The sequence below is a fragment of the Rhinoderma darwinii genome, chromosome 13 (assembly GCF_050947455.1).
Source record: "Rhinoderma darwinii isolate aRhiDar2 chromosome 13, aRhiDar2.hap1, whole genome shotgun sequence".
In the NCBI taxonomy this organism is placed as follows: domain Eukaryota; kingdom Metazoa; phylum Chordata; class Amphibia; order Anura; family Rhinodermatidae; genus Rhinoderma; species Rhinoderma darwinii.
In genome coordinates this window covers 69,872,734-69,898,434 of record NC_134699.1, presented here as the reverse complement: position 1 = coordinate 69,898,434, position 25,701 = coordinate 69,872,734, and the positions used below count along the sequence as shown (strand labels likewise).

At 46.7% G+C, this 25,701-nt stretch overlaps 1 protein-coding gene and 1 long non-coding RNA gene across 3 annotated transcripts in view; one reads left to right on the top strand and one right to left on the bottom strand.

The window, feature by feature from the left end:
* The first annotated feature begins 10,230 nt into the window (after positions 1-10,230).
* Positions 10,231-25,701, top strand: part of LOC142666403 (uncharacterized) — a 60,311-nt gene continuing 44,840 nt past the window's right edge. The window contains exons 1-2 of one of the 2 annotated variants that reach the window (XR_012851678.1): positions 10,231-10,445; positions 11,404-11,483. This is a non-coding gene — a long non-coding RNA (uncharacterized LOC142666403). Of the gene's footprint in view, positions 10,514-11,403; positions 11,484-25,701 lie in introns of both variants that reach the window. The other variant, XR_012851679.1, reaches the window with a different exon arrangement.
* Positions 17,855-25,701, bottom strand: part of LOC142666212 (uncharacterized) — a 94,506-nt gene continuing 86,659 nt past the window's right edge. The window contains exons 52-79 of the mRNA XM_075846192.1: positions 25,508-25,657; positions 25,254-25,424; positions 24,786-25,092; positions 24,442-24,509; positions 24,259-24,346; positions 24,024-24,141; positions 23,818-23,941; positions 23,599-23,735; positions 23,260-23,515; positions 22,910-23,152; positions 22,619-22,795; positions 22,383-22,528; positions 22,183-22,273; positions 21,710-22,099; positions 21,490-21,616; positions 21,289-21,407; positions 20,806-21,002; positions 20,447-20,630; positions 20,147-20,312; positions 19,937-20,061; positions 19,547-19,855; positions 19,261-19,464; positions 19,049-19,174; positions 18,774-18,944; positions 18,592-18,696; positions 18,414-18,509; positions 18,194-18,325; positions 17,855-17,983 (exon numbers count right to left, since the gene is read on the bottom strand). Of these exons, the coding sequence (XP_075702307.1) occupies positions 17,969-17,983; positions 18,194-18,325; positions 18,414-18,509; positions 18,592-18,696; positions 18,774-18,944; positions 19,049-19,174; positions 19,261-19,464; positions 19,547-19,855; positions 19,937-20,061; positions 20,147-20,312; positions 20,447-20,630; positions 20,806-21,002; positions 21,289-21,407; positions 21,490-21,616; positions 21,710-22,099; positions 22,183-22,273; positions 22,383-22,528; positions 22,619-22,795; positions 22,910-23,152; positions 23,260-23,515; positions 23,599-23,735; positions 23,818-23,941; positions 24,024-24,141; positions 24,259-24,346; positions 24,442-24,509; positions 24,786-25,092; positions 25,254-25,424; positions 25,508-25,657 (4,542 nt within the window). The 3' untranslated portion in view covers positions 17,855-17,968. The remainder of the gene's footprint in view (positions 17,984-18,193; positions 18,326-18,413; positions 18,510-18,591; positions 18,697-18,773; positions 18,945-19,048; positions 19,175-19,260; positions 19,465-19,546; positions 19,856-19,936; positions 20,062-20,146; positions 20,313-20,446; positions 20,631-20,805; positions 21,003-21,288; positions 21,408-21,489; positions 21,617-21,709; positions 22,100-22,182; positions 22,274-22,382; positions 22,529-22,618; positions 22,796-22,909; positions 23,153-23,259; positions 23,516-23,598; positions 23,736-23,817; positions 23,942-24,023; positions 24,142-24,258; positions 24,347-24,441; positions 24,510-24,785; positions 25,093-25,253; positions 25,425-25,507; positions 25,658-25,701) is intronic.

Genomic DNA, 25,701 nt, shown 5'->3' with positions numbered 1-25,701 from the left:
AGTTATATCCTGTATCTCTTTATTTTATATAAATTTACAAAACATAAACTGAAAACAAATACATAACTAATTCCATATAACCAAAAAGTCACAACCAAATTCTTATAAACAAATTTTCTTATATACATCTCTGTATATGAGAAGAAAAAACTATACCAGACCCGGCCACATACACCCCACTCTTATATACTCACATCTACACTTCATCCGAAGCTAAACAATAGCTAGAATATATACAAACATCATATAAACGTAATCAAAAGTACTAACAGAAAATCCCCGGACCTGCGTCAACCAAGGGCCTAAAGAAACAACATAATAATAGAAAATAAAATAATAATACTAATAACAACAACAATCCAAAATATAATAATACTAATCCACATTTTTTTTTTTCATTATATATATTTTATTTTAATCACACTATACACATCCTGACTTTCCCTAACCTTACCCTTCTTACCTAAACTCCACCACCCTAGCCAGCATCTCGCCTCATGTCCTCTCACTCATGTCCGCATAGTCCAGATGCTGGCCCCACCACCACACCCAACACCCCAGCCCCCCGCCCCATGTCCTCCCATGTCCGCATAGTCTGGGGCTGGGTCAGGCACACCCCCCCCCCCCGTACCCCACTCCCAATCTATCTATTAGCCCCCTTAAGTCTATCCCTATTCTAACAACATTTTTACAATATAATACAGTACACGTCACCAACTTGTCCAAATACCAAACCATATACAAAAAACACCGTACCCGAAAGCACCAAGTTCGGTCGCTTGTAAACCTTTTTCCTGCCATTTCAATCCTAAACAAAACAAAAATCTTCCTGTGCTTACCTAGCCCATCACCAGATAGAGAGAAGGGAAAGCCCCCCCCCCAGCACCCCCCCAGAGGCCAAGGTACCACGTCCACCGCTGCACCCTCCCTATCGCTTGCCCTATCTCTTTACCCTATTACTAGCCCTTTTCTTGACCCTATTGAAAGCTGACCCTATGCTGACCCTCACCTTTCCCTTATTCCGAGCCCTATCGCTATATATTTTTTATTTTTTTTTGGTGCCTCAGCGGAACGCAGACCCCCACCTCCAGTTGAGCACTGGTGACGACCCCCCCTCCCTCATGAAGGCAGACACATTAAGGCACCCAAAAGGAAAAGCCCCTCCAAAGACGAGAGGCTTTGGATGCTCCCAATCTGCCGACCTCCAAAGAATGCACCTTCACCAGGTCACCCATGATATTGCTAACAACCTCATCCACTAGGAGGATTTTCTTCTGGGTAGAAACTAGACATCGTGCATTCCACATAAAGTGCCTAACCACTATACTGACTAGAAACAAGGTGCAATGGTACCTACCACCGAGGTCTCCGAACACTCCATAGGCCCACCCAGCATAGGAGAGGCTGGTTAGGCCTGGCCAACCAATGGAGGCTCCCACCCTTTTGTATACCTCTGTATTGAAAGGGCAATGAAGCAGGAAATGCTCCATGCTTTCCAGCACTCCGCCACACTCCTCCCGGGGGCAATCCCGATCATCAGAGCTTCTGCACTTTAGATTGCCCCTCACATACAGTCTCCCATGGATGCAACGCCAAGCCAGATCCCAAAACTTCTGGGGAATCCTCGCTGGATTTAAAAGTTTTAATCCCACCCCGAGGTCACTACTTGGGCAGTCTTTGAGCGCCAGGGGCTTCTGGAAGTGGGTCATCAGGACCCTCCTGTCAATAAATTTTCTCGACATGGTCCTGATCTCCCACACCTCCAGACCCCACCGGCGAACAATCTTCAGCGCCAGGGTGGCATAAGCCGGGAGATGTCCGTGATGTGTACGCAGGTCTTTCACTTGCCCTCCTCTCTCCCATTCCTGGAAGAAAGGCCGAAACCACCCCCTGCAGGAGGATATCCACCAAGGAGCCCTCTCTTGCCAGAGGTTTGCCAGGTTGATCTTAACCTAAGGTGTTCACTAGGAACACCACCGGGTTAACCATACCTAACCCGCCTAGTGTCCTTGGTAGGTAAGTAACCTCCCTCTTGATTAGGTTGAGCCTGTTCCCCCATAACAGCTGGAAGAACAGACTATATACCCGAGTCCAGAGGTTCTGGCAAGATGCACACACTGCCCAGGTAAAGCAACATGGGCACCAGGTAGGCCTTGGCCAAGTGAACTCTTTCCCTCAGGGTTAAGGACCAACCCTTCCATTGGTCGACCTTCTGGGCAACTAGATTCAGCCTATCCTCCCAGTTCTTCTTGGGGTAATCACCCGGGCCAAATTCGACTCCTAAGATCTTAGCAGACCCCTGAGGCTCTGGAAGGGCGTCCGGGAGATCAAAACCAGAGACTTTTGCACTTATCCCGGTTGATCTTGGACCCAGATGCCAATGAGTAACGCTCCACTTCCGACATCACCCACTCTGCATCCCCTCTTGAGGAGACAAAAATGGAGACGTCGTCTGCGTACGCAACCACCCTCTGAGTGGCTTCCGGCCCCTCCAGACCGGCCCCGACTCCCGCCAATGGCCCACGATCGATCCCCTTAAGAAAAGGATCAATTGCGAACGCATATAGCAAAGGGCTCAAGGAACAACCCTGGCGGACACCAAACCCAACCTCAAAGGGGGTTCCAACCCAACCGTTCACCAGCGCAAAAGTCTCAGCCCCAGTGTATAAGGTCTGTAGCCAATTGACAAACCCCCCCGGTAGGCCGTACCTCAGAAGGACCGACCAGAGGTACTCGTGGTCCACCCGGTCAAAAGCCTTGGCCTGGTCCAAGGACAGGATGTACCCCTCCCATCGACCAGAATTTCCCTGCTCCACTGCCTTTCTGACACTGAGGACAGCACTAAATGTGCTGCGGCCTGGAACAGAGCAATGCTGGACCGGCGAAAGGAGCCGGGATGCAAACTTCACCAGCCGATTAAACAGTACTTTCGCAAGAACCTTTCTGTCTGCATTGAGAAGCGCTATGGGATGCCAATTTTCAATACAGGTCGAGTCTTTACCCTTTGATAGAATGATTAAGGCTGACCTCCTCATTGACATTGGCAAAGTACCCGAGGAAAGGCACTCATTAAACACCTCAGTCAAGAGGGGAACTAGGGTTCCCTTGAAGGTTTTATAGAACTCGGATGTTAAGCCATCCAGCCCTGGCGATTTTTGAGGGCAAGCCCATCAATCGCCAGTCCCACTTCCTCCTCATTGATCGAATCCATCAAAACACCAAGAGAGGGATCTACCCCTGGCTCAGGGATGGTTTCAGCCAGGAAAGCCGACATCTCGTCTCGGTTTGGATCTTGCTTCCCCAAGAGGTGCGAGTAGAAGGATCTGACGACCTCCAAGATCCCTGATTTGGATCTCTTCAGAGATCCTGTACTATCGATCAGTCCTGTCACAACCTTACGACTCACTGACATCTTACAGTTCCTGTAGGGGTCGGGCGAGCGGTACTTCCCGAAATCCCTCTCAAGAACTAAAGATGTGTGCCTATCATACTGACACCTCCTGAGCAAAGCTTTCACCACGGAGATCTCCTCCCCACTACCCCCGGTTGAGACCAGATGTTCGAGTTTCCTCCTCAGTTCCTGATATAGGCGGTACCTACTCATGGACCTGAGGCTTGAGAGCCTGCGGAAAAATCCTGCCACCCGGACTTTAAACAACTCCCACCACTCAGACTTAGTACCACTGAGATCCAACAAAGGTACCTGGCTCTGAAGAAAATCCTCAAAGGCCTGTCTTATCTCCAATTCTTCCAAGAGAGTAGAATTCAGCCTCCATATACCTCTTCCCATCTGGAGGGACTCTGCAATGTTCAAAGAGAAAATAATCATACAGTGATCGGAGAACTCCACCTCAACAACGGACACTGGTGAAGAGATGGCTTCCTCCTTCAAAAAAAACCTGTCTATCCTAGACCTACAACTACCTCTATGATAGGTGAATCCCGATTGGCCTGGGGTATGCCTGATGTGGATATCCACCAGGCGAGCATCGCTAACTATATTTTTTAATGCTACACTATCATAGGTCAATTTTTTATCTCCGGAACCTCCTCTATCTCGGGGCCTCACGACAGTATTGAAGTCCCCTCCAAAGATAACTTGTCGACCTGAAAAAAGGAAAGGCTTAATCCTCATGAAGAGACTTTTACGGTCCCATTTGCTCTGGGGTCCGTATATATCTATTAGTCTTAATTCCTGTCCCCTCATGAGGACATCTAAGATCAAGCACCTCCCCATTTCTAACTCAATCATCCGTCGGCATGTTACCGGTGCGGTGAAAAGGACCGCCACTCCGCTATAGGGCTCAGCCGCAAGAGACCAGTAGGAGGGCCCGCGTCGCCACTCCCTCCTAGATTTAACGACGTCTGCCAAAAGTGACAGCCTGGTCTCCTGCAAAAACAAAATGTCGGCTTCAACTCGGCCAAGAAAATCAAAGGCTGCAAATCTCGCCCTATCTGACTTAATGCTGGCAACGTTAATTGATGCCAGCATCAACGGAGTGGGTGCCACCATCATGGATGTTTGAGTTAGACGGCTTTCTTCTTCCCACCCCCCCCCTCTATCTGATGAGGACCCCCCTTCTTTGCCTCGCTTCTTGCAAACTGAGGAGTCCATACTCACCACCCTATTCCCATCTTCATCTCCAAGTTCCGGGTCAACCTCCCACTCTGGGGGCAACGGCCCCTGCAGCAGGGGAGGCTCAACGACTCTAGGGTGCCCTACCATGCCCTACCTCTTAGTATGAGAGGCTGGAATGTCCACGAGAGCATGGTATCGATCAGTAGAGCGCACCAGGGGGTACAGGATTTACCTTCCTGGGCCAGGGCGGGGCCAGATGTATTTGGCCCTTGGGTTTTGCCCGGTGTCCCTTTTGCTGTAGGCTGAGTCCTCTCTTCCTCTCCCACACTTTCATAGTGGGAGGACTGAGAGTCCTCAGCCCTCTGCTCCCTTTGGATCCTCCTCATCTCCCCGTTCAATTCGGCCTCCCCAGGGGCATCAGCTTCAGGGGGGGCATCCAGATCCGAATCAGAGGTCGTCCCAGTTTCCTGGAGCGCCCTCCAAATCCTCTCCTTCCTTCGCTTCTCCGCCCTTCTCTGGCGAGAAGGGGGACCCTTCTTTGCATTCTTCCCTTGCCCCTGTGCCCCATCGTCCCTGCCCGCACCCTCACCCACGGAGGCCTCCCTCCTTTCATCCTCCGCAGGTTTGGAACAAGCATTGACAACAGAGCGAGGACACCGACTGAACGGGTGACCTAAGTCACCACACAGGTTGCAGCGAATATGGTCACACGATGCGGCTAGATGACCAATCCCCCCACAATGAGCACACTTCTGCACCTTGCAGCCTGCACTCAAATGTGAGGGGTCGCCACACCGGTGACACAACTTCGGCTGCCCCTGGTAGAAGACAAGGATCCGATCTCTTCCCAGGAAAGCAGACGATGGTATGTGGGACACCTTCTGTCCCAGACGCTTTAGTTTAACCATGAACGTCCAGGCCCCTGACCAGATGCCAAACTCATCCATGTTCTTCCGTGGCATCTCTACTACCTCTCCGTACCTTCCCAACCAGGTCATGATATCAATACAAGAGAGTGACTCGTTACGGGTAAGAACGGTAAAGTCTCGCCAGCCAGGCTCATCCTTCATCAGCTCGTAGTTCCCCCAGAAGACCTCAAGGCCCCCTAGGTGAACAAAGCTGATGTCAAACTCAACCGAGCCATGAGGATGTATCAAGGCAAAGATGTCACTCGCCTTGAAGCCCATCCCCAGCAGCAGCTCCACCACCCTCTTTCTGGGAGGGCACGCATCATTGCCACGCCACCGGAGACGGACCACATTCCTCCTGGCTACAGCCTGCCCGGCTGTTGGGAGCGACCACTGATCTCCTCGTTGCTCTCGGAAGGCATTTAGACCATATCTGTCTATCCAGAAAGACAGGTCCTTCTGCACTCCCCCTATGGTTAGGGTTTGCTTTCCCTCTCTTTAAAGGCATGGTGTCGCCCCAAAAACATGTGTTTTTTTTTAAATTTAAACATTTAGTGTGTGGGTGATTAAACATTGTTCAAATTTTTTTTATTTTTTTCGCGAGTCAGGAAATATTATAAATTTTTTCAAATTTATAATACTACCCATTTTTGGTCACTAGATGGAGCTGTTTGGAGCTAGTTCCCAAAATTGCAGCATTGCAACATTGGGTTAAAAGCTATCGCTCTAGTGAGCTCTCAGCATCCCCCCCTCCTTTATCCTGGCTAGTGCCGGGATAAACGAGGGGTTTGAAAGGTTTAACCTCCTACACTGTGTGTCGCCATTTTTTGAGGTAACCCACAGTGTAGTAGGTTTACATGCAGTAGTAAACACACACAAACACTAACATACATTGAAATCGCTTACCTGCTCCTGCCGCCGCGGCCCGTCCGCTCCCTTTGCTGCCGCTGTTCCATGTGCACTTGTCCGGAAGCCGCGACCGGAAGTAGTAATATTACTGTCCAGCCGCGACTTCCGGTCCACAGGAAAATGGCGCCGGACGGCGCCAATTTCGAATAGGACTGTGTGGGAGCGGCGCATGCGCAGTTCCCACACAGACGCCGTACACGGCAGTCAATGGGACGGGAGCCGTTCGCAGTCCCTATGGGACTGTGGCTGCCGTATTCCATGTCTGTGTGTGTCGTTAATCGACACACACAGAAATGGAACAAAAAATGGCAGCCCCCATAGGGAAGAAAAAGTGTGAAAATAAGAAACAGTAAAACACAAACACACAAATGTAAATAAACGTTTATATTAAGGCACTAACATCTTTAACATATAAACAAATTATTTGTGATGACACTGTTCCTTTAAGCGTCCAAGAGACGTTGTTGCAAGTTACCGTCCCCGGACCTTGAGGATGAAGATGGGTGGGCCCGCTGTCCCCCCGCTGCCACACCAGCATAAGACCTGCCGGATGTCACAGCAAAAGGAGCGCCAGGCCCATTGCCCCTGGTTGATACCCCATCCCCACCACCCACAGAGACAGCACTCAACACCCCATTACCAGCAGACACTCCAGCAACTTTATTTGCAGACACCTGCATACCCCCAGCAGTTTCCACATCCACAGCCGCAACTTTTTCATTTAACCCACCAGGTCCCTCTGCAGTCATCCTTCTGGCCAGCCCTGGTCCTATGTTATGTATTTTTCCTGTACATTTTGTGTGGGTAGACACTGCTTCAGTCTCCGCATCATCAGGCACCTTTGCAGGGACGCCACCAGAAGTTATAAGCGGTGTCCCTGCTGTGCCCTCCGCCTCATTAACCTCCATCTGTTCTATGCACGGAACATTTTTGGGAAAGGGGCCACCGTCGCCCCCGACGCCAGCAGCCCCTTCTCGCCTACACCACTTTTCAGCGATGCGGACGAAGGAGCCACTGACGTCACTGGAGCCGCCTCCGGACCACTCCCCCCTCCCACAGAGGAGTGGCCAACAGAGCCGGAGCCCCCTCTGTGACCGCCCTTGTCCGGAACGTCTGACGGCTTTACTGCGACACCGACCGACTTCCGGCTTTCAGACACCACATCCGGTTTCTGGTTTACCCGTTCTCCCGACCCCTGACTCGCATCAAAGACCAGTTTCCCGGGCTCGCAATTCACCGGACACGGGGACACACCCCCTGGCGTCACCAGGCCACCAGTACCGCCCCCTTTGCAGGGGTTGGCGTCCGGCGCCATTTTGACCACCACGTGTTCTAATGCCGGACCCGTAACGCTCTCCCCGCATTCCCGCTCCAGCCCCACTGCAGAGACTTGAGCTGGGGGTTTTGCGGGACCTGCGCCCTGATCCTGACTTTCATCAGGCTCAGAGCACAGGAAGGATCTTGCTGTATACACAAGTTTAAATGAACCTTTAGCAGATTTTTTTTCCTTTTCCTTTTTTTTCTTCTTAAATTTTTTTTTCTTTTCCTTTTCCTCCTCTGCGGGTAACTCCGCACCGAAACAAAATCCCTGGAAGGATACCGGCGACTCCACGTTACGGATCTGAGTGAGTAATCCTGGAGGCCGCTCACTGTCAGTTTCAAAACACTCCTGATTATTCCCAGCTGTGTGTCCACCCTCCTCCTCCTCACTGCTCCTGGGTGCCTCAGAATCTGAGCCTTCTCTGGACTTTACATTCTCATGCTCCTTTGCCTCCACCACATTTTCCTTTGTTGTGTCTGGGGCTCTGCTGTCTTCCTCCATGCTTTCTATTTTTATAGGTGCTGCCATCTCGGCAAACCTCTCTTCGTTTTTTAACTTTTCTCCAAACACCCCTCCGCCTGCTAAAATCTCCTCACGTCTTTCTTCCACTTCTTTTATTTCCTCCAACAAGGATTTCACATTTAAACGGTATCGGGACCTCTTACCTCCTGTGGCTTTTGCAGCCCTTCCTCTGGCGACCGCCAAGTCCGCACGGAGCCGTTGCAGCGACTTCCTGAGGTCCCGATACTCCTCCAACCGCATAGCCAGACGGGAGCTGAAGTTCTCCACCGTCTCTCCGGTCCTCAGCTGTCCCCATTCCTCCACACGACCGTCATCCAAATGTCCGGACAGTGCTGATCCTTCTCCAGACGACAACACCTCTATCACCATGCCGGACCGCGTCTCCATACCCTTATCCAGGGTTCCAGCCACGGGGGGAGCCAGGATAGCCTTGCCCCGAGATGATCTCCTCACCCCCGCGACCGTTTGCATATTCCCAGCCAGCTGGGATGACCCTCTACCCCCCGCTGGCATGCTCCGGGAGGTAGAGGTCTGAGGCTCCATCCTAGGATGGAACCCCCCTCAGGGTACTTTCCAAGCCCAGGCAGATTGTATGAGGCCTGGGCAGATAGGATAAGGAAAGTCCCTGGATCCAAGGCCTGCACGGAAGTCTCAGCAGCTCTCTCCAGCTGCACTGACTATTCTGCTGGTGGAGTCACTGTGTACATTACATTACTTATCCTGTACTGATCCTGAGTTATATCCTGTATTATACTCCAGAGCTGCACTCACTATTCTGCTGGTGGAGTCACTGTGTATATACATTACATTACTTATCCTGTACTGATCCTGAGTTATATCCTGTATTATACTCCAGAGCTGCACTCACTATTCTGCTGGTGGAGTCACTGTGTACACACATTACATTACTTATCCTGTACTGATCCTGAGTTACATCCTGTATTATACTCCAGAGCTGCACTGACTATTCTGCTGGTGGAGTCACTGTGTACATACATTACTTATCCTGTACTGATCCTGAGTTACATCCTGTATTATACTCCAGAGCTGAACTCACTATTCTGCTGGTGCAGTCACTGTGTACATACATTACATTACTTATCCTGTACTGTTCCTGAGTTATATCCTGTATTATACTCCAGAGCTGCACTCACTATTCTGCTGGTGGAGTCACTGTTGGGCCCCACCATCTCAGCCTCTGGTACTGGGTGTTGTGTTGGGGACAGAAGGGCTTGGTGGTTGTTTTCCCCGTGCCATGACACTTTATTTGCAGTAAAACTGCGTGCGCCTTTTGCCGCAAGTTTTTGTGCAGTTTTTAACGTGCGGCCATAAATATCTCATGTAAAAGCCGGAAGGGAAAGTATAAAGTGTGGACATTTGCTACTCCTCTCATGTATCCACCACTAGCTGGAAAAACTGCATCAAAACCGCATGTGTGAACACAGCCTGATTGTCACACTTACCACTGCCTGGGATTTTGCGCAAACTTCTGGAAAACGGATCATGATTGTACCGATGCCCGCGTAACATATCCTCACCGCTCCCGTCAAGCACGCCTCTTCACTGGGGCTGTATAAATTTTAGGGCGTGGAGGTCACGTGCACTATTTGTGGATTGCGATTCTAACGTTGATGGCGTGTGATATATAAATGGCCCGGGGCATAAGGGAATCCATTTTTAGACGCTTCTCTCCTCTCAGAAGTTGGCATATATGGTGATTGTCCCCGGGAACTGCTGCTTTGCTGCTCCTGTTCCTGGGGTAACTTCCTGTTAGTGACACCAGAACATGCGGAACCGCCCCCTGTTATGTCAGCCAATCAGTGAGCGTCCTCCATTTTACCTCAGCACTAGAGCAGCCACCATTTTGATTGATGTAACCTGGGAGATGGAGAATATTGTCAGGTTCCGCTGCATTTCTCCCACATACCAGCGTTTCAGGAATCCTATTGGTCCACGGTCTCATCAATGCCCGCCCCATTTACTCCTTGTTTACCCTCAATACCCGACCCAATATTATATTCACGCATGATGGGGGTTATATACATCCCTGTATATAACCCCATCATCCCTGTATATAACCCCATCATCCCTGTATATAACCTCATCATCCCTGTATATAACATTGGGGTAGGCAATGAGGCTAAACAAGTAGTAAATGAGGTTGGCATTGATGAGACCGTGGACCAATAGGATTCCTGAAATGCTGGTATGTGGGAGAAATGCAGCGGAACTGGGAAATATGTGAGGGATGGAGCATCCACCATTTTATCTGAGGTAATTTGAGAGGTAGAGGAGCCTCCATTTTATCTGAGGTAATCTGAGAGGTAGAGGAGCCTCCATTTTATCTGAGGTAATCTGAGAGGTAGAGGAGCCTCCATTTTATCTGAGGTAATTTGAGAGGTAGAGGAGCCTCCATTTTATCTGAGGTAATTTGAGAGGTAGAGGAGCCTCCATTTTATCTGAGGTAATCTGAGAGGTAGAGTAGCCTCCATTTTATCTGAGGTAATTTGAGAGGTAGAGGAGCCTCCATTTTATCTGAGGTAATTTGAGAGGTAGAGGAGCCTCCATTTTATCTGAGGTAATTTGAGAGGTAGAGGAGCCTCCATTTTATCTGAGGTAATCTGAGAGGTAGAGGAGCCTCCATTTTATCTGAGGTAATCTGAGAGGTAGAGGAGCCTCCATTTTATCTGAGGTAATTTGAGAGGTAGAGGAGCCTCCATTTTATCTGAGGTAATTTGAGAGGTAGAGGAGCCTCCATTTTATCTGAGGTAATCTGAGAGGTAGAGGAGCCTCCATTTTATCTGAGGTAATCTGAGAGGTAGAGGAGCCTCCATTTTATCTGAGGTAATCTGAGAGGTAGAGGAGCCTCCATTTTATCTGAGGTAATCTGAGAGGTAGAGGAGCCTCCATTTTATCTGAGTTAATCTGAGAGGTAGAGGAGCCTCCATTTTATCTGAGAGGTAGAGGAGCCTCCATTTTGTTTGAGGTAAGCTGAGAGTTGGAGCATCCACCATTTTGTTTAATTTAGCTTGAGAGCCTGAGATATCCTTCACTTCAGGCAGCCGGTTACATAGGACGTCCTCCATTTTATTTGAAGTCGAGAATCTTCCGTCTGTTTTAGTTGCCATAGACTTAAAAAGATATTGTCCGCCATTTTGTTTCAGAAAGACTTGTAAAGATCCTTCTGTTTTACTTCAGGCGGTCTGAGAGAGCGAGCGAGTGAGCGTCCTCCATTTTGTTTCGGGTAAGGAATAATCTTCCAAAAATGTTGTTATAGCAACACAAAAACAACATTTCCACCCCAAAAATGACAAGGAAGCGACAAATGTAAAATTATGTGTACATAAAACACGAGTTCTATCATGTTCTACTCCAGTCACATCCAGAGCTGCTTTCAAAATACTGCAGAACATATGCAAATAGACCCTGTCACTAAATCTCCCATAATGCACTGCAGTCTATTGACAGGAAATCGGCAGAATTGTAAAGCTTTAATTGCAGCTCTGGATGTGACTGGAGTACTAGGCATAATATGCTTTTGGTCATTTTGTAGTATATGAGGACGCGGTAGATTCCTAAATTTATCTTTACGGGGAGAATTTTGCACATTCCCGAGTAGCGTCGTGGCCGTGTACAGCTGTAACCTGACCCGTCAGCGAGATATCCAATCCAAGTCAAGTGAGGATACGGCTCGGAGCGGATTCTGGAATTACCTTTGAGTGGGAGAAGGACATGAGGATGAGCGTCTCGTATGTACACCCGTGCCCGAAGACGTATATATTATGTCTTTGCATCGATATTTTGTCCTAAAAAAAACGGCGCACTGAGTTAAAAGACGTGACAACTTCTGACTTCTTAGCCACGCCCTTTTTTCTGACTCTTTCAAAACTATCTAGGAAGGTACAAAAGGTATCAAAACTGATTTACGTCACTTTTTGGCGCAATTTGTGCAATCATTTTTTCCGCAGTTTGCTTAGTAATTCTCCCCCACTTTTGCCGGAGTGTCCCTTTAAATATTTTACAGGGTAATTTTTTATTGCTGCTGCAGGACAATTGAGCAATTCCACATCTTGAAAAATAAGGTTGTGTTCACACAGTAAAGCACGCAGCGCATCAGCCCTCGGCACCGCAGGGAATTCTGACGAGAAAAAACGCAGCAAATTGTGGTGCAGTTTTTTGGCCGGAACGTCCGCTATGGAAAACTGCACATAAAAAAAGTTTCATACGTAGCCATGGCGACGCGTCCCTCCGCCCTCCTGCAGCCCGGCCTCCTGGGATGATGCTTCATCCCATGTGACTGTTGCAGCCAATCACAGGCTGCAGCGGTCACATGGGCTGAAACGTCATCGAAGGAGGCCGGGCTGGACAAAGAAGCACAGATTTCTGGGTAAGTATAAGTTGTAGTTTTCTTCCTGACTTGTTATTATTGCGGCGGAATCGCCGCTTTACCGCCGCAAAAATTGTAACATCTTCTATTTGTCGCAGGTTTTTGCCTCCGCACCGAATTCAATGGGGAAAACCCGCAACAAAAAAAGCGATTACGCAAATACAATTGACGTGTTACGGATTAAAAAAACGCACCGCCGGTCCATTTCTCAGCGTTTTTTTTCGCTGGAGTCACCCTGAGATAGCTTGTGCCTGATCCCACGTTACCCGCTAGGGTGGAGACGCCTGCGGAGCACCCGCTACGGTGAGAATATTCAGGTGTATCGGAATTTCTACTCCAACCTTCCGGCAGCGCCGCGAGTCCTGGCGGTGCTAACCGCTACCTTTCACGGCCTCACTCTCCCGCCCTCAGCCAATAGGGATCGGAAACGACTTGGAACGCGACCAAAGTTTAGGGTACAGGTGCGAGAGCCTATCTACACGTCCTGGGTTGTTCGTCACCCGGTCCCTTTAAGACCTGACGGCTCCCAATGAAGTCACTTCTCATCCACTTAACCAGCACAAAACTCTGCTCAACATTACAACGGATTCAGCGGTGAGAGAACGACACACTATTCCAGATTTATCAGCGAACGCCGTCCTGTGACGTTATTCTCAGCAGCATAACGTCCCACACAGACGCCATTAAGGCCCTGTTCACACAGAGTTTTGTGCCGCGGTATTTTCCGCGGAAACAACCACGGCAAAAAACTGCCGGGCCGGTGGCGGATCGCCGGAAGTGGGCGGCGCTGAATAGCTGGAAGCGGGCCAATGCCGCATCTGCGAAGGTTCCGTATCCTGTTCTCTAAAACCTGTGTCCGTGACTATCCTGTATCACTGTAACACTGGGTTAGTAACAATATTGCTCAGGTACGGGGTTGGTGGGCAGAGTTCCTTAAATAGTGCAGGTTATCCAGGGATAGGCTGTGGACACTTTTTCTGGTGCACGCTGGCCCTTTAAGGACAAGCACTAGCCCTACCGGCACAGTTCGGTGGAGGAGGCAGAAAGAAGGGCAACCCTGGGATGTGGTATATCCCTGTCGAGGATACACAGTCCTGCAGTCGCGGCTGCCAGGAAGAGGGGATTGCCAGCGGTCAGATCGGTTAGCGATCATGCTTTCTTATGTTCTGCTTTTTATTAACGCACGCAATGCTATGCTCACCTGCTACTGTCTATGTGGCTCATGGAGCTGAACCAAGAGCATTTGGTGATCCTTCCCCATGGGATTTGCTAATTTTAAACCCTCATTCTGTTTTATAACATCAGTCAAGAAGGGATTTCAATTTGTCATAATACCAGAAAGCGACCTGTTATTTTACCGCTCTAAAACATTTTTTGGCAGCAACCGTGTGGACATCGAGGGGAATAAAAACTCCCTGGACTACGAAGCTTCAGCCATCAAAAACACACGTTACTGGTCTACAAGCCTATGATAGTGGCCATTTATAAACCCAATGTGAGGGCCCATATGTTGGCAATTGCCCACTGAGACTGAGCGTTGCTGACCGTGGACATATATGGACAGTAACACCAGGGGATCCTCCTGGAGCGCCTGAATCCCCGGACAGAGCGTTGACGACACTCTGGCCGGGGATTCCGCTACTGGAGGAGCCCCTGGTGTCACTGTCCATATATGTCCACTGTCGGCAACGCTCTGGCTGGGAATTCCTTTCCTAGAGGGAGCCACAATGGCTCTATCTAGAGGGATAGGGTGTGTGTGGCTCTATCTACAAGGGGGAGTGTGTGACACTATCTACAAGGGGGAGTACGTGACACTATCAACAAGGGGGAGTGCGTGACACTATCTACAAGGGGGAGTGCGTGACATTATCTACAAGGGGGAGTGCGAGGCATTATCTACAAGGGGGAGTGCGAGACATTATCTACAGGGGGAGTGTGTGACTATCTACAAGGGGGAGTGTGTGACTATCTACAAGGGGAGTGTGAGGCATTATCTACAAGGGGAAGTGTGTGACACTATCTACAAGGGGGAGTGTGTGACACTCTACAAGGGGGAGTGTGTGACTATCTACAAGGGGAGTGTGAGGCATATCTACAAGGGGAGTGTGAGGCATATCTACTGGGGGAGTGTGAGGCATATCTACTGGGGGAGTGTGAGGCATTATCTACAAGGGGGAGTGTGTGACGCTATCTACAAGGGGGAGTGTGCGACACTATCTACAAGGGGGAGTGTGTGACTATCTACAGGGGGAGTGTGAGGCATTATCTACAAGGGGGAGTGTATGACACTATCTACAAGGGGGAGTGTGTGACACTATCTACAAGGGGGAGTGTGTGACACTATCTACAAGGGGGAGTGTGTGACACTATCTACAAGGGGAGTGTGAGGCATTATCTACAGGGGGAGTGTGTGAAACTATCTACAAGGGAGAGTGTGACACACTTTCTACAAGGGGGAGTGTGACACACTATCTACAAGGGGTGAGTGTGACACTATCTACCGGGGGAGTGTGAGGCATCTACAGGGGGAGTGAGTGACACTATCAGCGAGGGGGAGTGTGAGGCATTATCTACAGGGGGAGTGCGTGACACTATCTACAAGGGGGAGTGCGTGACACTATCTACAAGGGGGAGTGCGTGACATTATCTACAAGGGGGAGTGCGAGGCATTATCTACAAGGGGGAGTGCGAGACATTATCTACAGGGGGAGTGTGTGACTATCTACAAGGGGGAGTGTGTCACACTATCTACAAGGGGGAGTGTGTGACTATCTACAAGGGGAGTGTGAGGCATTATCTACAAGGGGAAGTGTGTGACACTATCTACAAGGGGGAGTGTGTGACTATCTACAAGGGGAGTGTGAGGCATATCTACTGGGGGACTGTGAGGCATATCTACTGGGGGAGTGTGAGGCATTATCTACAAGGGGGAGTGTGTGACGCTATCTACAAGGGGGAGTGTGTGACGCTATCTACAAGGGGGAGTGTGTGACACTATCTACAAGGGGGAGTGTGTGACACTATCTACAAGGGGGAGTGTGTGACACTATCTACAGGGGGAGTGTGAGGCATTATCTACAAGGGGGAGTGTATGACACTATCTACAAGGGGGAGTGTGTGACACTATCTACAAGGAGGAGTGTGTGACACTATCTACAAGGGGGAGTGCGTGACACTATCTACAAGGGGGAGTGTGTGACACTATCTACAAGGGGAGTGTGAGGTATTATCTACAGGGGGAGTGTGTGAAACTATCTACAAGGGAGAGTGTGACACACTTTCTACAAGGGGGAGTGTGACACACTATCTACAAGGGGTGAGTGTGACACTATCTACCGGGGGAGTGTGAGGCATCTACAGGGGGAGTGAGTGACACTATCAGCGAGGGGGAGTGTGAGGCATTATCTACAGGGGGAGTGTGACACTATCTACAAGGGGGAGTGTGAGGCATCTACAGGGGGAGTGAGTGACACTATCAGCGAGGGGGAGTGTGAGGCATTATCTACAGGGGGAGTGTGACACTATCTACAAGGGGGAGTGTGAGGCATTATCTACAGAGTTCTGTGTGGTATCATCTACAGGGGGTTGTGTGGCATCATCTACAGGGGGCTGTGTGGCTCTATTTACATGTCTGTGAGATTTGTACCGATCCAGGGGATGTTTAACAATCAATCTCCCATAACACTTTTCGTTATACGTTCGTGTTACCAGGCTCAACCATGTGCCTATGTTCAAGTTAAACCTACGGCTTGTGTTACTAAGTGGTCTTAAAGGGGTGGTGTAAATAATATATCGAAGACAAAGGACTGTAACATTTGACTCTACCAGACCACTCTGTTGCCAAGTGATGTGCAATTGGTGAAGATGAAGTTCGGCCTGCCACCTCTAGGGGAAGTTAGATTCTTCTACGGTAGTAGGCAGCTCCTACCATGACGATCAGAGCGGAAGGTAGCTCCGATCAGTATACTGAACTCCCACTGCAGCCAACGAGTGGGGTCATAGCTCTCACCCTTGGGGATATTGCGAAAGGTAGAGGGCAGCTCCCACCACAACCTGTTGTATCGGGTGCAGTTGGTGTGAGGCCTCACCATTTTCAGGTGAGACTCCCCCCCAAGGTCCCCGACCACAGGTAAGACGACTCAGTAGAAGAACGCGTTGTTATCATTGCTGTACTGTGTTGTGGAGAATAAAGAGATGGACTTTGTAAAGGATCCTTGGAGTTAGTCTACAGTTCATAGAGGGAATTTCATCTCTTCCTCAGCTGTCAGTGCCTTCCTGAAATGAAGACGACTCTATACACATAAAAGTCCCAATGTCAGTTGTCATCGGCAGCTGGAGTATTTCCTATACAAACTCCGGAGGGGGGTTTTGACAACCCGGTTGAGTTACCTTGTTGTCATGGTCAGCACAGGCCACAGAATAGCAACACTCGCTAGGTAAAACTTTAGGACAACTAGAGCTCCCTAACTCTGGCCAAAAGTTTTTTTTCGCCTGGAGTTTGCCGATTTAGCTGTGCCGATTTTTGCTAGTGACGAGGACGTAAACTAAACAGCGGTAACAAACCATGGTAACCACAAACGTACAGAAACATCTAGATCACTTCTTCATTGTCAAGAAACTCCCCATATCTCAGCTCTCTGGACCCTGGTAAGTCTGAAATGATTAGCAACCTTTGACCACTGCCCGTTGCTTAATACTAGTGACGTAGCAGCACCAGGGTTGTGGGTTAGGGTCTGACTAGGGCATCCGCATGAGTGTTGTGCAATTAGTTTTAGACTTCTTCTTGACCACTCTCCATGTAGTAGGTTGATTTCATGCGTTGTCTACAAATGTTATCGCTAGCTACGTGAAGACATTGTCCACCGATGAGAAGAGCTTTCTCCAGAACGGTACTACGAAGCTTCAACTGAAATCTAAGATCTACATGTTCAAGGGTTTTACTGTAGCACAAATGGCTGGAAACGTGAGGACAGTTCCATGTAAGACAAAAACATACTCAGGGTTGACTTCAACTTCCTTTACGGTGGGGAAATTGGACTTTCGATATTTTTGTGAGTTTTGGAAGTTGAGTTTTTAGTTCTTAGACCATATTTTTGCTTCCAACCTTCTCAATTCTTAACCTTTTTAGACCTTGACTTTTTTTTTCTACAACATTTGCCCGGACTTTGCGCTGGACCATATTTTACAAGCTTAACAAAATTATTTGGCAAAACCAAGACACTGTCTGCAGAGAATTTATTTGCATCTAGAGCCGAAATATACTACAAAGCTGACCCGATATTTACAAAACCAGCCCATATTCTATGAACATCTTTTGTAAATATTTCATGTTCGATCCTTCTTTATTCTTCTGCCTTCTGTGGATAAAAGGGGAAAAAACATATTTTAGTGATTGGATTGATTCGTCTGGCTATGTTATTTTATAAACGTAGTTATTTGAGTTGGAGTGGACAATTTATATGTAAACTTTCGGTAGTAAAATGGTTTAGTAATATTATAAATGAATATTCCTGTATTACATGTGATGTTCTCTCGGGTCAGAGAGATTTGGTGCTGATTGGTCTCACCTTGCCGATGTCACGGCTCTTGACCCTTAATTTGTTGACCTGAGATTCTGCAATGTCAGCACGTTCCTCAGCCTCCTCCAGCTCGTGCTGGGACTTCCTGAATCGGGACATATGGGCATTGGCTTGTTCCTCCTACAAGATAACCATGGGATTAAGGATATGATTTCTTTATCTATTCTCATATATAATTATTATATGATCAAAAAGTACGTAGACTTACAGACTCCTCAGCCTGTCTCTTGTAAGCTTTGACCTTTAATTGCAATTTGTCCACTAAGTCCTGAAGCCTGAAGACGTTCTTCTTGTCTTCTTCAGTCTGATAATGAAAGATGAAGCATGTAAAATTGGTTTTGATGAAAGTACAATCATTTTATGGGGGTCTCTTTCAGGTTATGTACCTGGTATGTTAGTTCTTTGACTCTCCTCTCATACTTGCGGACCCCCTTAATGGCATCTGAGCCTCTCTTCTGTTCAGCGTCAAGCTCGTTCTCAAGTTCACGCACCTAAAGATACGATTCATATTAACAGTGCAAACTGCATGATACAAATGTTGCTTTCAAAACCAGCAACATTTTCTTACCCTGGCCTCCAGTTTTTGGAGCTGCTTCTTGCCGCCTTTCATTGCCAACTGCTCGGCCTCATCAAGACGATGTTGAAGATCTTTCACGGTCTGCTCAAGGTTCTTCTTCATTCTTTCAAGGTGAGAGCTGGTGTCTTGTTCTTTCTTCAGTTCTTCAGCCATCATGGCAGCCTAGGGTGATAAGGAACAAAGGTCACCAAGATTTCTATAGATCCATAGCAATAACATTTTTATTCATCCTTTACAAGTTATTCTGAGGAAGCTTCATTTCTTACATCTGTGATGGCCTTCTTGGCTTTATCATCTGCATTTCTTGATTCTTGGACGGCCTCCTCCACTTCACTTTGAAGTTGAGATAAATCAGATTCCAGCTTCTTCTTAGTGTTGATCAGACTAGTGTTCTGCACATTGAAGAATCGTAATGTTAGTGAAGGGATAATGGAAGACAAGATTTACCAAAATTGTACAAAATAAAATTCAGCCCAACCTGGGTGTGTAGAAGCTGGACACGCTCTGTGACGTCCAGGAGCTCTTGCTCAGCCACTTTGCGCCCACGCTCAGTTTGTTCAAGGGCAGACCTCATCTCTTCAATTTCTACTGTCATGAGGTTATTTCTCCTTTCTACAATAGCCAGTTGTTCCTTCAGGTCTTCACTTCCTCTTATGGCATCATCAAGATGCAGTTGGGCATCCTAAAAAGAAATAATTTCATAAATTATCCAGTCAGTGATCTTGTTTCAAATTTTGAAAATATTAAATCTTCCCGTGACCTACCTTCAGTTGTCCCTGTACGTTCCTGAGTTGTTTCTGGGCCTCTGCGGCCTGGCGGTTGGCGTGGCTTAATTGGATCTCCATCTCATTAAGATCTCCCTCCATCTTCTTCTTCAGTCTCAGCGCGTCATTCCTGCTTCTGATCTCGGCATCCAAAGTGCTCTGCATGGATTCCAAGGCTCTCTGGCTGTTTCTCTTGATTTGCTCAATCTCTTCATCTTTCTCAGCAATCTTTCTATCAACTTCAGATTTCACTTGATTGAGTTCAAGTTGGATACGTAGGATCTTGGCCTCTTCATGTTCCAGGGATCCCTAGATTATACAGATTGTAAGTCTATGACACAAACGAGTCATGCTATTACAATGCTTTAGAACATATTCGACTCTTCCTACCTCTGCTTCTTCCAGTGCTGATTGCAGGTCAGACTTTTCCTGTTCTACCTGTTTCTTAGCTTTTTCTATTTCATGGATGCTCTTTCCAGCCTCAGCAACTTGTTCAGTTAAGTCAGAGATCTCCTCTGGAAGAAGAACAAGGAAAAGAAGAGATGAGCCACAAAATGGTTAAATGTTTGTGTGGCCTCTCGATCTCAAAATATAACTTACGTTGGAGGTTCTTATTTTCCCTCTTTAGTGTTTCAAGTTGATCAAGTGCTTCCTCATATGAGTTCTTCATCTTGAATACCTCTGTACTAAGGGATCTTGATTCCTTCTGAGAAGCTTCAAGTTCAGCCTGAGCTTCCTCATATTTCTGTTTCCAGTCTGACAGAACCTATGGAGCACAAGACGATCATTTAGCATTGATATTCTTTTGTTACAAGCCCATAGTTACTGATCTTTTCATTGTGCAAACTTTGCAAATGTTACCTTAGACTTTTGATAAGCTATCTAGAACTAATGAGTTACCTTGTCGAAGTTTCTCTGCTTCTTATCAAGGGCAGCACAGGCTGAGTTTGATCTTTCTACATCTACCATCAGGTCCTCCACTTCTCCTTGGAGTCTCTGTTTGGTCTTCTCCAGAGAGGCACATTTTGAGTTGACCGCCTCGATTTGCTCCTCAGCTTCCTGGAGGCGCTGAGCAAGCTTCTTCCTGTAAATCAAGTAAATAGAATATAAGACTTAAATATTGAAAAATAAACTTGGTCACCCGTATTGTGTAGAAGTTTTTGTTTTATGTAAGGGTACAGGATAAAAAACATAGGTGGTATAAAAAGCCTACAAATAATTGGATTCCAAGATGTACACAACAATTCAGGGTAACCTACTTGGCTTCTTCTAGCTCCTCTGTACGCTGGATGGCATCTGTCTCATATTTGGTTCTCCACTGGGCAACTTCACCGTTGGCCTTGGATAATGAGCGTTGAAGTTCAGCCTTTGCTTCTTGTTCCTCTTCATATTGTTCCCTCAACAAGTCACAGTCATGGCGGGCAGACTGCAGTCCATGAGCTAGTGCGTTCTTGGCCTGTATGTTAGAAACCATTAAGATGAAGTCATGCGTCTTTTTACATCAAGCAAAGATTCTTACAATACACAATGAATACGTTTTGATGTTACTAGGAGAAAGCTTTGAAAGTTGATAATGGAAGAAGAAAACGATAGTAAAGTCCACTAATACTGGAGAAACATAAGTGGAAAACTCTAGAACTCAACGTGAGGTTTTGATGAAAGATTGTCGATGCTGGCTGTAAAGTTGAATAAAACTCCATCAGCTGGAAATCCATTACCACAGGTTTCATAACGTTACATACCTTGGTTTCTTCTTCTAATTGTCTTTTCAACTCTTCAGTCTGTTGGGTGAAGGCCTGTTTTCCCCTGGAAAGCTGAGAAATTAAAGATTCTTTCTCCTCCAGTTGACGGCCAAATTCCCCTGTTTAATCAAGATAAAGAAACGTCAAATATCTTCTCATTGACTCAGATTTGCTTCTATTATGTTAACCAATTCCAATTACCATTTTCCGTCAGAAGACGTGATTTCTGGGTATTTAGGTCATTCAGTACCCTGACATGCTCATCCTCCTTTGTCTTAACTTCACTGTATTGGTCCTCCAGTGTTCGGCACATTTTTTCCAAGTTTGACTACAAGGTCAGATTAAAAAGAATGTTATATTTTTATACTCAAGAGTGCCGTAGACGTCAAGAACATTTTATGAATAAACTTATTGTACTTACTTTGGATTTGGAGACAGATTCCATGTTGCTGGCAAGGTCATCGATCTCCATCTTGAGTTCACTCTTCTCTTTTTCCAGCTTCTGTTTGACTCTTTGCAGGTTATCAATTTGTTCCCCAAGCTCAGCCGAACTATCGGCATGCTTCTTACGGAGAGCGGCGGCGGTGGCTTCATGTTGTAGAGTGGCTTCTTCAAGGTCACGTCTCATCTTCTGGAATTCGGCCTCACGCTTCTTGTTCATCTCAATCTGAGCAGAGGTTGCACCACCAGCTTCTTCCAGACGCTCACTGATCTCTTCAAGCTCCCTGGAGAGGTCAGAACGTTGTTTCTCTGCCTTGGCACGAGCTGCACGTTCTGCCTCAATTTCTTCTTCAAGCTCCTCAATACGGGCCTGCAAATTTTCAGAAGTTGTTTTATAAGTATAGAATAAAAATTAATGCTGTGTATTATATCAGGAAATAGACGTTACTCCACCTGGAGCTCCTTAATTTTCTTCTGAAGCTGAGCTGCCAGAGCCTGTTCATCTTCAATCTTACTCTGGAGCTGACTGACTTCAAATTCCTTCCTGTTGAATTAAATGAAAGAATGGATTATATCAGAAGCCATGAGATAATCGAGATGGAGCACTGATCTCAAGTAATTCAGTATTTATCAGAAAAATAAAATGTTCTTACTTCTTAACTTTCTCATCCAGCTGTTGTCTATCATTTTCCAAGTCCATTGTAGACTCTTGGGCCAACTTCAGGTCACCTTCCAGCTTTCTCTTAGCTCTCTCCAAGTCCATGCGAAGCTTCTTCTCTTGCTCAAGAGATCCCTCAAGCTATGAGAATAAAAACATGTTAGCGTTTGACTTTCTGCACCATTTTTGTTTCTATATTATCAAAAGCCCTTTAGTTTTGCAAGCACGTACATCGTCAACTTGTTGCTCCAACTTCGTCTTGGCCTTAGTCAGAGTATTGACTTTGTCCTCTTCAGCTTGTAGGTCGTCCAAAGTCTGTTGGTGGGCTTCCTGAAGTGCCTTCTTTTCTTTTGAAAGTTTGGCTATGCTTTCATCAAGGACTGCCATTTCCTCCGTCAGGTTTTTAACCTACATTTTGAACACAGATAACGATTATGCCTAGAGCCACAAGTGGATGTATCTCCCAAAGGTAAGATATGACTTTTGCCCATATTTCTTCTCATCTTAATTGCGAAAAATTACCTTATTTTCTGTGGCGTGTTTCTCCTTCTCCACTTTGGCCAGTGTCAGCTCAAGATCGTCAATGTCCTTTTTGAGTTCTGAGCACTCATCCTCCAGTTTCCTCTTCTTGGCTGTTAGTTCAGCATTTGATTCTTCTTCATCTTCTAGCCTCTCATTAATCTCTTTGATTTTGGCTTCCAGTTGAATCTTGGATTTGATGAGACCTTCACATCTTTCCTCTGCATCTGCCAGGCCCTCAGATTCCTGCAAAAAGCAGATGAAACCAAGTTAATCTCTGTTCCCTTATAGGTTTCCATGTTTTTACCCACAGCCATGAACAATAGGATGGATTTAAATGGTCCATTACTTACAGAAGAAACTTGGAGCTGCAGGTCATTTTTCTCCTGGAGAATGGAGACCATCTTCTCCTCCAGCTCCTTTCTCTTGGCTTCTGACTTAATAAGAGCCTCCTTGGTCTTCTCAAACTCTTCCTTCATGTTGGCCATCTCTTTCTCAGACTCGGCACTCTTCAGAAGAGGCTTGATCTTGAAATAAAGTTTCATCCATGGCCAATGTTTGACATTCATGAATGCACGGATGTTGTATTGGATACAGAAGATAGACTCCCTGGAGATAAAGTGTATTTAGATTACAAACTTGATCTTTACAAAAATAAATGATATATTTAAAAAATCTAAACATGAAACTACCTCCTCTCCATCATCCTCTGGAACTCAACTCTCATGAGGTATCCTCTGCACATAGCCTGAGTGCGAGTAATCAGTTGGGCCAACTTATCATCTCGCATCTCCTCAAGGGTACCTAACAGACCAGCCTTGAAGAATACCTGCAAACAAAGCAAGCGGAGTTAGCACGTGACTTCTCCTAAAACTCTCCAGAAAATGTAAGAGAATTAAAAAAATAAAAACCTTAGTGTGTCCAAATTTGTATTGTGTGTGGTCAACATCAATGGATCCGAGAAGCTTCTCAGAAGCCTTCTTACTGTCAATGAACTGACCTTCTGGGATAGCACTGGCATTCAAAACCTTGTAGCTGTATAAAAGGCAGGAAACATTGGTTAATGGTATTATAAAAATGCATAAGATTTTATTATGTGGTGGATTTAAAAACATACCGCTGTTTGAAGTCACCATAGATGATTCTGCTGGGAAATCCTTTCCTGCAGATCCTGATACCTTCAAGGACACCATTACACCGAAGCTGGTGCATGACCAGGTAATGATCCATAGTACCTATATGTATCACAAAGTCAAAATCATTATCACATTCAACACAAATATGGAAACCTTTAGCATGACAAATATGGACTGACCCATTTCAGATTTAGTTGGAAGTCCCTTTTAATTTACCTGGGGTCTTGGTTTCATTGGGGATCAAACAACGTACAAAGTGGGGGTGGGTGCTTCTCAAGTTGGACATCAGCTTGTTCAGATTTTCCTTTAAGTGAAAAAAATGAATAACGTCAGGACATCTAACATAGGACACCGGCATAAATATGTGAAACGAAGCTTGAGATTAATAAATATATTCACCCTGAAAAGAGCGGACACGGTCTGGAAGGAGGAACCCTTCTTCTTAGCACCTTTCTTGCCACTGGCCTCTAAATCACAAGGAATATTATTTAGCGGTGTCATGTTTTCAAACTGGCAGTGACACATTTTTGTGCCATTATCTGGTTTGGTATGGGGCGGGCGGTAAAGAGGTCGGAGCAGTGTTTCTCAATAAGCCAAGTACCAAAAATGTATCAAAGTAACACAAATCTATAGTCTTACACTGTGCTACACCTATTAAAAGCACAGCGTGAGGACACTGCGAGTACCCCCTAAAAACATGGCATGGGGAACCAAGGAGTTAGACATTTCAGTAGGACAGGTACCTGCTTCTGCAGAATGGCCGGAATACAGGAAAGCCAGGAGCTTCACTGAAGACTTCAGGAAGAGTCCGATGACGGTCTCATTCAGTGGATCCTTGTTCTTGTCAAGCCAACCACTGATGTTGTAGTCCACGGTCCCGGCATAGTGGACCAGGGAGAAGTGAGCATCGGCTTTGCCTTTGGCCGGCTTGGGCTTCTGGAAGTTGTTGGACTTGCCGAGATGTTGATCGTACAGCTTGTTTGTGAAGGACGTGTCTGTCGCCTTGGGGAACATGCACTCCTCTTCAAGGATGGAGAAGATGCCCATTGGCTGTATGACAAAAATATGTTTTTGTTGAAACATATCAAACGACATGTAACTATTTACGTTTGTTAGGTTGTCATATGGCATAATCCAATAACTCGACAGGTAAATATTTGGAGCGCGTTTAAGTCTCCAACATCTGCATCTTTAATTTTTGTGTTTTTTACCTTCTCAATGAGCTCAATGCAGGCGGCCAAGTCCATGCCGAAGTCAATGAACTCCCAGTCTATTCCTTCCTTCTTGTATTCCTCTTGTTCCAGTACAAACATGTGGTGGTTGAAGAATTGCTGCAGCTTCTCATTGGTGAAGTTGATGCAAAGTTGCTCCAAGCTGTTGTACTGATTATAAGAAAACACAAGTCTCACTATGAAGCGTTCTCTCCATGATGTATTTTTATAATATGTCACGTTCCATTACTTACATCAAAGATCTCAAAGCCGGCAATATCCAAGACTCCAATGTAGTGCTGTCTTGGCTGCTTGGTGTCCAGCTGCTGGTTGATACGGATGACCATCCACAAGAACATCTTCTCATAGACGGACTTGCCCAGGGCACCCACTGAGTTGTAAACCTGAACAGAAATTAGAACAACGTCAGTTTTGGGACCATTTTCAA